Raw genomic sequence first — 13,393 nt, 5'->3', positions numbered from 1 at the left:
CTCTTTCCACCCCAGGCAAGCGGGCCTCCTCTCTGAAGCATATTCCCACTTCCATGGTTGTCTTCCCATCACTCCTCTCTCCTGAAATGCCTTTCTGACCCTTGTTTACCCTAGCCTTCAAGCCAGCTTACTTAAGTGCCCCCCTCTTGTGTAAAACTTCCCTGAGCACTGTTGCCCACAGCAACTTCTGTCTCCTCTAAGCACCAACGGAAAGCATCTGGCCATGATCATCTTGTTGTTTCCATGTATCTTATCTTCCCAAACAGATTATAAACTCAAAGGCAAAGACGATGTCATTTTTTTTTTTTTGCTTAAAACCCACAACTTTATTGATAACATAAAAATAAAGTCTCAAATGTATAAACATAAGTCCACACAAAGGACCAAAAATTATCTTACGTAGAATCAGTTCAGTTTCTGCTCATGAAGCATACTAAAAATATCTTAATCCAAGCAAGGTAAAAATCAACACATATATTTTCATTACAATTTTGAATTCATTTGGTGTACATAAAATGGTCCAGCTATAAACCATCAGTTTTGAAGTTACAATGGAATTTACAATGTGCATTGCTTCCAGGGTACAAAACTAAAATATTATTCAAATTTGTTTGGAACCATACAGCCAATCAGAGTTTGCTTATTAATAACTCAACTTTTTCTTTCACCTCAGGGTCATTGTATTCTGCTGCTAAGACTCGAAGTTTCTTGGCACATACTTTAGGTCGTTGGAATATGAAGTAAAGAGAATTTTTATTGAACTTGTCCTGGGTAAATACTTTTGCTCTTTTTTTAAAATAGTAATTTATATTTTCAAATAGTGAAAGAGCATTAAGAATATTTTCTTTTGTCTCTTTCTTGCTAAAGATGTTAATCAGTGATGTTGGTGCATTGGCAATGAGCAAGTCTTTTGTCATAGATGGATTTTTAGAGAAATTCAAAAGCATTTTCAAAATATGGTCTTTAGTTTCTCCACTTCCCACAGTTAACAAACGAAGAAATTCTGAAATATAATTTGTAACCATATGCTGATATTCACTAGTAACAGTCAGTTGCTTTATCAATCTTAGTCCAGCTAGCTGCACACTCGAATTCACAGGATAGGTAACAGTGTCTTCACATACTTGGTTTATGTATGTTTTAACCTTCCTATGATTTTCAGCAGCCACTGAGATGTTATTTAGTGCATTTAATGCCCTCTGCCTAACACTAGGGTAAGGATTACTGAGCAAGCTTTCAATAATTGAGATTTTACCTACATTACGAACTACTTCTTGGGAATGGGGATAATTAGAGCTATTAAAAAGGGCATTATTGGCTATTTCATGAATGGAAGGATCCTCAGTCATCTCAATCATGCAAATGAGTTTTTCAAGCTCTCGAGGATCCATATTAGCTTCACGTTTACAGCGGCAGGCCCAGGGCCGAATCTTCTCCCCAGCCCTGATCTGCTTTCTGAGCTCATCTTCAGGTGGGAAGAAGGACTCATTTTGGTATGGAAACTTCATTTCTGTCCAGATCATGGCTCTAGCCCATGACCCCATTCTTGCCCCAGGAACCATGGATGAATATATGCCTCTAGACTCAGTTGACCTTTCGGCTTGAGCCTTGGGTTTATATTTGCCTTGGCTTCTGGCTTCATTATCAGCAAAACAAGATCTTACACTAACTTCACCAACAGCCTCAGGCTTATCCTTGATTCTGGCCTTATCTCCAGCCCCACACTCAAATTTGACATATTTCCCAATCTTCGATCTGAACTCAATACTGTCCTCTCTCTCAGCCCAAAACATGGACCTTAAACTGATCTCCTCAATGTCAGGGATGGACCTTATACTTAGCTCATCTTCATCTACATCCCCAGCCAAATTCAAGTACCCTAGGCCAGGCTTTCTCTCAGCCCCAAGACTAGACCCTTTAGTGGTTGCATCTCCATCCCAAAACCAAGACTCCATGCTGGCTTCAGCCCCAGCTTTGGCCCCTGCACAGGAATCCATATAGGCTGCCTCATCAGATTGTATCCAGGACCCAGTACTGGTCTTGTCCTCAACCCCAAACCTGGAACTAATGACGGTCTCTTTCCCAATCCCTGATTGGGATTTGACACTGGCTTCCTTACCTCCAGGGCCAGACACAGTACTGGCTTCTTCCCCTTCCCAGAACCAAGACCCTATACCAGTTTCATTTACAGCTCCAAACCAGGATCCTTTGTTAGCACTCACCACAGCCCTGACTGGGGACTCTCCACTGGCCTGGTCCTCAGCTCTAGTCCAAGATCCTCCACTGGCCTGGTCTTCAAGCCATAGCCTAGACCCTCCACTGGCCTGGTCCTCCGGTCCCAGACTATACCCTTCACTGGCACTGGCTCCATTCCCAGGCCTAGACTCAGCCCAGGATCCACCTCCACTGGCCTGATCCTCAAATCTAGGTTTGGAGCAGTCACCAGCCTGATCCCTTGCTCTAATCCAGGATCCCTTGGCCTGATTAAATGTACCAGCCCAGAATCCACCACTAGACTTGTCTGAGGGCCCTGGCCTAGACCCTTCACCAACTTGGTCCTCTCTGTAAGCACAGGACCTTCCACTGGACTGGTCTACAGCTTCAGACAAGTATCTTTCACTAGCCTGGTCCTCAGCCCTAGTCCAAGACCCTCCACTGGCCTGGTCCTCAGGCCCCAGCCTAAACCGTCCACTGGCTCCATTCCTAGGCCTAGACTCAACCCAGGATCCACTTCCACTGGCCTGATCCTCAGATCCAGGTTTGGAGCAGTCACCAGCCTGGTCTCTTGTCCCGATCCAGGATCCCCTGGCCTGATTTAATATACCATCCCAGGGCCCACCACCAGACTGGTCCATGGGCCCTGACCTAGACCCTTCACCAGCCTGGTCCTCAGTGTAAGCCCAGGACCCTCCACTGGACTGGTCTACAGACTCAGACAAGTACCTGCCACTGGCCTGGTCCTCAGCCTTAGTCCAAGACCCTCCACTGGCCTGATCTTCAGGCCCCAGATTAGACCCTCCATTGGCTCCATTCCCAGGCCTAGACCCAGCCCGTGATCCACTTCCACTGGCCTGATCCTCAAATCCAGGTTTGGAGCAGTCACCAGCCTGATCCCTTGCCCTAATCCAGGATCCCTTGGCCTGATTAAATGTACCAGCCCAGTATCCACCACTAGACTGGTCTGAGGGCCCTGGCTTAGACCTTTCACCAGCCTGGTCTTCAGTGTAAGCCCAAGACCCTCCACTGGACTGGCCTAGAGCCTCAGACAGGTACTTTGCACTGGCCTGGTCCTCAGGCCCCAGACTAGACCCCCCACTGGCCTGGTCCTCAGGCCCCAGGCTAAACCTTCCACTGACTCCATTCACAGGCCTAGACTCAACCCAGGACCCACCTCCACTGGCCTGATCCTCAAATTCAGGTTTGGAGCAGTCACCATCCTGATCTCCTGCCCCAATCCAGGATCCAGTGGCCTGAATCACTATACCAGGCCAGGACTCACCACTAGACTGATCTGAGGGCCCTGGCCTAGACCCTTCACCAGCCTGGTCCTCAGTGTAAGCCCAGGACCCTCCACTGGACTGGTCTAGAGCCTCAGACAAGTACCTTCCACTAGCTTGGTCCTCAGCCTTAGTCCAAGACCCTCCACTGGCCTGATCTTCAGGCCCCAGTCTAGACCCTCTACCAGCCCCATTAACAGGCCTAGACCCAGTCCAAGACCCTCTTCCAGTGGCCTTATCCTCAAATACAGGTTTGGAACAGCTACCATCCTGATCCTCTGCCCCAACCCAGGATTCTCCACTGACCTGGTTCCCAGTGACAGCCCAGGATCCATCCCTGGACTGGTCTTCTGGCCCCAGCATGGATCCTCCACTAGCCTGGCCACCAGTTCCAGCCCAGGATTCTGCTCTACTGGCCTGATTTCCAGTACAAGCACAGAACCATCCATTGGACTGGTCCTTGGGCACCAGCCTGGACCCTTCACCAGCGTGGTCCCCAGATTCAGAAAAGTACTTTCCACTGGCTTGGTCCTCAGCCTTAGCCCAGGACCCTTCACTAGACTCAATCCCAGCCCCATCCCAGGACCTTCCATTGGCCTGTTCTTCAGCCTCAAACCAGGACTCACCCCTAGACTGGTCCTCTGGCCCCAACTTGTGTTCTCCACCATCCTGGCCACCAGCCCTAGCCCAGGATCCTACTCCACTGGTCTTATCCTCAAATATAGGCTTGGACTCACCACCAGCATGATCCTCAGCCCCAACCCAGGAACCCCCACTTGCCTGGTTTTCAGCCCCAGTCCAGGATGCTCTAATGGCCTTTTTCCCAGCCCAAGACTCCCCACTGGTCTGATCCTCAGTACCAGTCCAGAGCTCTCCAGCAGCCTTATTCCCAGCCCCAGACCAGGAACTCCCACTGGCCTTTATCTCAGACCAGGACCTTTCACTGGCCTGATCCTCAGCCCAGGGCCCACCATTGGCCTTGTTCCCAGACTCAATGACCCAGGAACCTTCACTGATCTGGTTCCCAGCTCCAGCCCAGGATTCAATACTAACCTCATTTTCAGCCCTAGCCCCAGCACCAGCCCAGGACCTATTAATACCAGCCTCATCATTAGCCCCACTCCAAGACTCAATACTGACTTCATTCTCATCCTCAGCCCAGGACATGCTATTCTCCCAGTATCCATCCCTTGCCTGAAACCTAAATTTGACCCACCGCTCAGCAGCAATCCAATCCTCAATACCAATCCCATTCCAGTAACAGTGGTGGACCTTATGGTGAGTTTTTCTGTGGGCCTGAATGCCTGCCCCAACCTCACTCTCAGAAACTGGCATGGACTCAGCCTCAGGATTTGCACAGACCTCAACATCTGCTGTGACTTCTGCCTCAGACCTGGGCATAACCTTGTCCCTTGCACCAGGCAAGAGCTCAGCCTGGGAACTGGCCACAGTCTGAGGTTGGGCAGAGTCTCTTGTATCTGCCCCAACCCCCACCTTAGACAGAGCATTGGGATTGCCCCTGACCTTATTTCTGGCACCAGTCAAGGCTTCGATCTGGGAATTAGTCACAGTGTGAGGCTGGACGAAGTCCTTTGTATTAGCCTTGGCCTCTGCCTTAGACACAGCATTGGAATTGCCCCTGACCTTACTCCTGGCACCAGATAAGGCCTCCACTTGGGAACTGGCCACAGTCAGAGGCTGGACAGAGTCCCTTGTATCTGCCCCAGCCTCTGCCTTAGACGCAGCATTAGGATTGCCCCTGGCCTTATTCCTGCCACCAGGCAAGGCTTCAACCTGGGAACTGGCCACAGTCTGAGGCTGGACAGAGTCCCTTGTATCTGTCCCAGCCTCTGCCTTAGACACGACATTGGCATTACTCCCGGCCTTATTTCTGGCACCAGACAAGGCCTCCACTTGGCAAGTGGCCACAGTCTGAGGCTGGACAGAGTCCCTTGTATCTGCCCCAGCCTCTGCCTTAGACACTGCAGTGTGTTTGCCCCTGGCCTTTTTCTTGCCACCAGGCAAGGTGTCAGCCTGGGAACTGGTCACAGTCTGAGGCTGTGCAGAGTCCCTTTTGCCTTCCCCAGTCTCTGCCTTGGACGCAACACTGCAATTGCCCTTGGTCTTATTCCCACCATTAGGCAAGTCCTCAGCCTGGGAACTGGCTGTCTTAGCCCCTACCCTAGAAATGGCATTAGGATCTCCCCTGCCATCAACCCTAAAATCAGATGCAGCCTCAGGCTGGGTTTTGTTCCCAGCCTGAAGCTGTGCAAAGGCTTTCATGTCTGCCCCAACTTTTGCCTTACACTTGCCATTGGCTTTGCCCTTAGCCTTACGTTTAGCATTAGATAAACCCTCAACCTGGCTCTTAGTTGTAGCCTGGGGCTGTGTCTTCATGTCTGTCCCAGCTCCTTCATTAGACGTGGTACTAGTATTGGCCCTAGCTTTAGTTCTGCCATCAGACAAGGCATCAGCCTGGCCATTAGCCAAAGGCTGAGGCTGTTTACAGGATATGTCTATCTCAGCCTCTGCCTTAGCCATGGTATTGGGATTGCCTCTAGCCTTAACCCTGGCATCAGGCAAGGTCTCAGCCTGGGCACTGGCCTTCAGGTTTGCCCTGGTCCCAGATTTAGATGCAGCCTTGGGTTTGCCTCTAGCTTTAACCATGGCATCAAGCATGGCCTCAGCCTGAGTACCACCAACAGCTTGAGGCTGAACAGCAGCTTTCATGTCAACTCCAGCCATTGCCCTAGATATAACATTGATATTTCCCCTGTCATCAACCTTGGCACCAGACGTAGCCTCAACTTGGATCTTGTCCACAGCCTGAGACTGTGCACAAGACCTCATGTCCACTCTAGCCACTACCCAAGACATGACATTAAGGTCTCCCTTAGCCTCAACTGTGGCACCAGGCCTGCCCTCAGATTGAGCCTTGGTTACACTCATAGTCTCTTCCATGGTTCTTGCTTTGGTTTCAGCCACATCTCCAATCTTGTTCAAGGCTCCCATCTTGGCTATTTCCTTGGTCACTGCCAAGACCTCAGTCTGTGTCACCATTACTCTTTTAACATCTGTCTCTTTTAAAACCAATGTACAAGTGTCAGCTTTGGTCTGGGTCATTGCTTCTTTCTTGGCCTCTGCCCTGGCAGCCAGTGCCCAAGCTTTAGCCTTGGTCTGGGTCATTGCCTCTTTCTTTACTACTCTCTCAGCTTCTACTTCAGTTTGAGTCATTGCCTCTTTCTTGGAAATTTCCCTGGCTTTGGCCTTGGCCCCAGTCAGAGTCATTGCCTCTGTCTTCACTACTGTTCCAACAGCTGCTTTGGCCTCAGATTTAGGCTCTGCTTCTGCCTTGGCCTCTGCCTCAGTCATTGCCTTGGCCTGGGAGTTGGCCTTGGGTCTGACTTTAGCAGTGACTAGGGCTACTTCAGCCCTAGTCTCCCCTCTTGCTCCAGTTCCTGCTCCAATCTTGGCCTTGGGTATAGTCTCAATCTCTACCATAGCCATGGTGTCACTCATGGCCAAAGTCTGGTTCTGTACCTCAACCACAGGCTCCATCTTGACTCTGGACCCATTTCTGGTCAACCTCCTCACACTCTGGGCTCTTCCCTTGGTTAATCTGTAAATGTAGTAACAGGTGCCAGCCCAGATCACCAGTCCTGCAGTCACCCAGCCCACTTCCTGAATGCGGCCCATGTAATCACCCCTATGAAGGCACGAACAAGATGCAGAGAGTGCTCACTCAGGCTGAGAAAAGAAGATGGTAGGTCTGGGCATAGGTCTTCAGCCACTCAAAGGCCACTACAGCTGACACTGGAGGTGGACCTAGGAATGGGGAAGGAAATGGGACTAAATTTTCTCTTCTAATTCTGTTGCATCATACAGATACACAGAGAGACAGGAAAAAGAAATAATTTATTTGGTGGGAGAAGTGGATGATTAGCAAAATTTCTCTCCAACCCTCTTATTTCACCCTCTCTTCATGTTCTCCAGTTCCCAACAATTTTCCCCCAAGGTGTTTCCATGCACATTTCCCTACACCAAATAAACAGTGGGCAGGATGGTGGGAGAGCTGGCTTTGAGTGGGAAACTGAGAAGCCTCCAAACCTTGATTTTTACTGGACCTACTCTGGTCATCACTCCCATAATTCCCCGTCCTCATACCAACCTTTAATGATCTGAGGCAGTCCCCTCCTTTTCTTTCTCTTGATTGATGATACAACTTGAAGTAGATCTATAAATTATTAAGATCTTTAGACTTAGAGACAGGCAGACAGAACAGAAGAACAGATAGGAGTAGAGATTTTGTTCTTGATAGGATAGGCATATTATTAGTAAACTACCTCTCTTCTCACCTCATTTCACCCCACTCCTCCAAGTGCTATCACACTCTTTCTATGTACCAAAACAAAGGTGAGAATTAGGGTTGGGGTAGGTTATAGGGGTGGTGGAAAGCATTTCTGGGAAAAGGAGAGGCAGAAAAATCTCCAGACTGGACACTGATCCTTACTAGATGCACAGTGGTCTCCACCAACCCACCCATAGGTCTGCACAGGCAGTCCCTACCCTCTTACCAGTCTAAACTGATTTGGGATAATTTCCTCTTGTTTCTTTGCTTCCAGTGGTGCCAATCCCTATGGAAGACCTACAGCCAGATCTAAGGACCAATAAATAAACAGGGGGTAATGAAGACTGAGTCCTTGGTAAAACAGACAACCACCCTGGTCCCTGACCCCCAAACCTGCCTTTCCAGAGCCCAGATCCAGTTAGCTAATATATCCTATCTTGCGGCTCCCCTCTCAAATCTCCTTTCAGTCTCACTCCAGCCAACCTTTACTCCAGTAGTCCCGCTAGTTCTTGCACCAGAATAAACAGGGGGAGGGTGTCACAGTACTGTGGAAATCTGGCAGAATGTAGGAAAGGCAGAAATGCCTCCTATGAGACACTCTAAAGTCTCAGCCACCTGTTATGCCCACCCTCTCTTGTCCCCTAGACACTGACCACCTTCACACTAACCTCCATATCTCCAAGCCAGTCTCCCCGTCTTTCTCTTGTTTCTAGTGGTAAACACTTTACTGTAGGCCTATGCGGAGACCTAGGAACACAAAGAAAAAAAGAGTGTGGATATTGAGTGTGTGTGACAACCTAGCATGAAAGACATGGGTTCCCATACCTGCCTTTCTTGATTCAGAAATCCATTTCCCTGGCAGGCAGAACCTGGGTCTTCCCCAGCACTGAAACGGGCAGAGTTGTAAAGGGAGGCAAAAAAAGTAAAAGGGGAAAAACAAAGGCAAATGGTTGAAAATCACCTGTAGGGTTCCAGGCCTTTCCCCAAAAAGACCACGACTTCCTTCATCAAGACAGTCAGGTAAGTGAGGGTATCTGAAAAACCGGAGGATTGTGGGAGAGATGTAGGTCTCCCCATCCCATGCCCTATAATGAGAGCTGCTTGCCATCTGCTCCCCTTAATCCCATCATTTCCAGGAGTCTCTGGCAGTAGAGGAGATAAGATGTAGGGGAAGGCTTTTGCTTCAGTAAAATCACTACCTCCTCCATCACAAAGATACACAAAAAATAGTAGTATCATATGATACAACAACTGGTTTTTCTTGTCTGAATTGCAAATAAAAGCATCCATAGAAAAGTTTGTTGTTTTTATTGATCATCAACATATACCTAAATTAAAAATCCTAAGCTTGGTCACTGTCATGGCTTCAACTGTGTGCCCTAAAAAATATATGTCAACTTGGCTGGGCCATGATTCTAAGTGGTTTGGCAGTTATGTCATGATGTAATTTGGCAATTCCGTAATGATGCAATCATCCCCCATGATGTGGTTAGCCAATTAATTAAGGAGATTAGGGTGGGATGAAACGCCTTTACTCAGGTCACAGCCCTGATCCTAAGTAAAGGGAGTTTCCCTGGGGTGTGGCCTGCATCACCTTTTATCTTAGAAGAGATCAAAGGAGAAAGAAGCCAGAAGAGAAAGGGGGACATGACTACTGCCCAGAAAGAAGAACTGGGAGTGGAGCACATCCTTTGGACCCAGAGTCCCTTCGCTGAGAATCGCCTAGACCCAGGGGAAAATTGAAGTCAAGACACGTGTAGATCTCCAAGGAAAGCTGGGCCCACAGATGTTGAAAGGAGGAGACAAAGACCTTCCCCCAGAGCCAACAGAGAGAAGGAAAGCTTTCCCCTAGAGCCAGTACCCTGAATTCAGACTTCTAGCCTCCTAAACTGTGAGCAAATAAATGTTTGTTAAATCCATCCACTTGTGGTATTTCTGTTGTGGCAACACTAGATAAGATAGTCAGCAAAGGCAGTCTAAGAAAAGTTCCCTAGCTAGCCTCATTGCATATCCCAACCACAGAGTGGCATCTAAAACCCTGTCAAATAGAATTTATATTGAAACTCCTGCTCACACTAACCTCCACAGATACTGGGCAGTTTTCTCCTCTCCTTCTTCCCTTGCCTGGTCACAAAAGGGGCCACACCAAACTGCTGTGCACAGACAGTAAAGAGTAAAGGCACTGGGTTATTGGACCAGCATCCAGGATTCAGAGCCCAAACATCCCTCCCCCCACTCAGAGAAACTACCTCCACCATCCCCGCTGTCCAATCACTATGGCCCACCATTTTCTCTGTAAATGCCACCATGGCGCATTCCTTCCCCTGCAATGGGCAGGAGGTGGAATAGACATGTGCAGTGAGTGATTAGAATCAAAGAAAAGGATGGGCATCTTAATACCTGTATTTCCCTCTGCAGGCACTCCGTCCACTATTGGCCCAGTCATAGCTCCTGGTTTCCTTGCACACACATTGGTGGGGGGTGGGAGCAGTGCTGGGGTGTAGGGAGAATCCCAGGCTAAGGGTTCTCCACTTTGAGCCCGCATTGCCCTCTCCCATCCCCATACAAACCTCAGCGGGTGACTGCGACTCAGTGAGGTGCGCCAGCCCGGGGCCTTACCTGCTGCGCTTTGCCCGGGCCCGATGCCAGCCCGCCGTGAGCCAGGCAGCGGGGACCTGGTACCCAGACGCGAGTGACGACTGCACTAAAAGCTGCGTCGCTCTGCAGCTCCCGGTCACGTGAGAGCCGCGCGTCATCTTCAAGCTTGCCCTTCCCCCCCCCCCCCCCCAGGGGGCGGGCAGTGAGGTAGGACCCCTCCAACCCCCCACCCTGCCACATACACACACACGGACACCCCCCTTTCTGTGTGCAGTGTCCCTGTGCGCACTACCTGTCTCTCATCTCAATCCTCTCGGATCCCAGGGCCCACAAGTGGTTTCACCGTGCTGCCGTGCAAATGGACTTTGCGCTTCTCTGGTTACCAGGGAGAGTCTGGGGCCCCATACCCTCCTCCACAGGCCTTGGGCTTTTCTGCTTCTTTGAGGAATCCTCTCTTTTTCTCTTAGGCTATAAAACCTATGCTTCCCACCCTCCCTACACAACCTCCACTTCCTCAGTCCACTGGTCTACACCAAAATGGGCTGGGGAAGGGGGTGTAGAACGCGCAAATTGAGGTTTAACTTTCCTTTTGGTTATATCCTCCCAGACACACACCTTTTTTTTTTTTTTCTTTTTATATTACCATGCATTCATTGTTTCTGTAATCGGAAGTGCAGCAAAGCCACTTCTATTTCTATTTGACATTTTAAAAAATTAATTCAGGTTGTGAAAATAACAAGACTCATTCATTTGTGCTACATTCAAAAGCATTTTCTAATTACTATAAGCTATTTCACAGTAATTTTCTAAGTACTATAAGGTATTACTCTAAGGAGCTCTGGTGGTGCAGTGCCTAAGACATTGACTGCAAGTCGGAAGACTGGAGGTTCAAACTCACCAGCTGCTCCACTAGAGGAAGATGAGGCAATCTGCTTCGGTAAGGATTTACAGCCTTGGAAACCCAGTGGAGGTTGCTATGAGTCAGAATCTACCTGATGGCAGTGGATTTGTTTTGTTTTGTTTATTACTATAAGCTATTTCAAAACAGTCTGTTTTAAAGCAGTTTCTGATGCTTTAAATACAAAGTTGTCCTCAATTTCCAAATTTGGGCCATTTTATACAAGTAATCTACAAACTTCTGAAGTTCTGGATGAGTTTATAGTCTCCTCTCAGGTATCTTAAAACTTCATAGATGACTCCTGAATGATTTAATGAAGCCCCAATTCCTGATTAATCCAGTGCCTTACAAACTAGTGACTTCACAGAATAACCTGCTTTCCATTCAAGGGGCTTTATTTCAATTTTCCATAGCAAGTGATGAAATCATTCTCATTACTCCCATGAAAGAGCCAACTGCTTTCCCATGGAAGGAAATGAGGCTTAGCAGGTGGAATTTTCTTCCTATCATGACATTCCCAGTGTAGGGAGGCCCTTCCTGAGGCCAGCTATTGTCCTGAGGCCAGCTATTGTTGTTGTTGTTGTTATGTGCCATGGAGTCGGCCCCAACTCATAGCAACCCCTCCTTGGGTTTCCGAGGCAGTTATCACTACAGAAGAAGATTGCCCCATCTTCCTTCTGAGGAGTGGCTGGTGGGTTTGAACCGCCAGCCTTCTGGTTAACAGTCAAGTGCCTTAGGCACTATGCTACCAGAGCTTGGAGCCCATAATACTACAGAACCTTCCTCAGTGGCTTTTCAGAATTCAATTGCAAACAAACTTATGTTATCCACCAAAGGAAAAGATTAATAAATTGATTACATAAAAATTTAAATCTCTGGTAAAGTTTTTTTTAAAAAAAAAAAAACATGTCAAAGTGCTAATTTGAACTCTCACAGATCATTGGTGCAATACCTACAGTGTCAGTCTCTCATATACTGTAGCAGTGGCTGGGTCCCTAAGTAAGGATCCCTGGTGGCAAAACGGTAATCATTTGGCTGCTAACGGTCTAACTCACCCAGTGGCTCCTTGGGAGTAAATTTAGCAAACTGCTCCTGTAAATATTACAGCCAAGAAAAACCTATGGGGGCAGTTCTACTCTGTCACACAGAGTCACTACAAGTTGAAATTGATTTCACGGGCAGCTAACAAGCCCCTGAGTATTGCAAACAGTTTGCACACAATTACTAAATGAAATGCTGGTGGTTCAAATCCATCCAAAGCCACTACACTTAGTTCAGGAAGATTACAGCCATTGATAATCCTATGGCTTGCAGTTCTACTGTGAACCACGTGGGATTGCCATGAGTTGGAATTGACTCCACAGCACTTGTTTGTTTGTTTAATGTTTGGCACTTTCCAATAGAGAAGATGGTGAGAGGCTGTGGGTGACTGTGAATCACTGCAAGACCCTTTGCGTGTCCGTGTCATTTTCCCAACAGAAACAGGACAGTGTACAGGACACCAAGCAGTCACCAGGAGGAAGAGTTCCTTTCATTTCCCGTCTTCTGTTCCAATTTCACTGCACCACTGTACAAGCCCCTCAGAATAACCCCAGAACTCAAGGACAGTGTATGTATGCAGAATTTAGTCCCCAAACATCCTCCTGTCCCTGCCCAGAGTCATACTCTAAATATAGACCCTCCAGGCATCTTCTTTCTTAGAACACTGAAATATGACACCCCAGCAGGAAGTTGCCCCTGTGAGGGGCGGTGGTATGGGGAAGGCCCTTCCCTGAGGCGAGGCAGGGAGCCCTTGATACCAAAGAAACTTACTGATGGCTTTTCAGAATTCAGTTGCAAACAAACTTATTTTACCCACTAAAGGAAAAGATTAATAAATTGATTACATAAAAATTGAAATCTCTGGTAAAGTTTTAAAAAGCATATCAAAGTGCTAATGTATAATAATCTAAGAACTTTTACAAATCATTAATAAAATGATAAACAACCCAATAGAAAAACGGGCCAAAGACATAAACGGATTTATTCACAGAGAATAAATACAAATGACCA

The 13,393-nt window shown here is 47.9% G+C and overlaps 1 protein-coding gene across 1 annotated transcript; it reads right to left on the bottom strand.

Annotated features, from left to right (window-relative positions):
- Window positions 1-629: 629 nt before the first annotated feature.
- Window positions 630-7,193, bottom strand: ARMCX4 (armadillo repeat containing X-linked 4). Its single transcript, XM_007952197.1, has 2 exons — window positions 2,716-7,193; window positions 630-2,562 (listed from the first exon to the last, which is right to left on the bottom strand). Exons 1-2 carry the CDS (start codon window positions 7,191-7,193, stop codon window positions 630-632), a joined length of 6,411 nt encoding a protein of 2,136 aa, XP_007950388.1.
- Window positions 7,194-13,393: the final 6,200 nt, after the last annotated feature.

This window comes from Orycteropus afer, unplaced genomic scaffold, assembly GCF_000298275.1.
Source record: "Orycteropus afer afer isolate SDZICR_OR568_19922 unplaced genomic scaffold, OryAfe1.0 scaffold00327, whole genome shotgun sequence".
Lineage (NCBI taxonomy): Eukaryota > Metazoa > Chordata > Mammalia > Tubulidentata > Orycteropodidae > Orycteropus > Orycteropus afer.
This window is presented reverse-complemented; position numbering and strand designations above follow the sequence as displayed.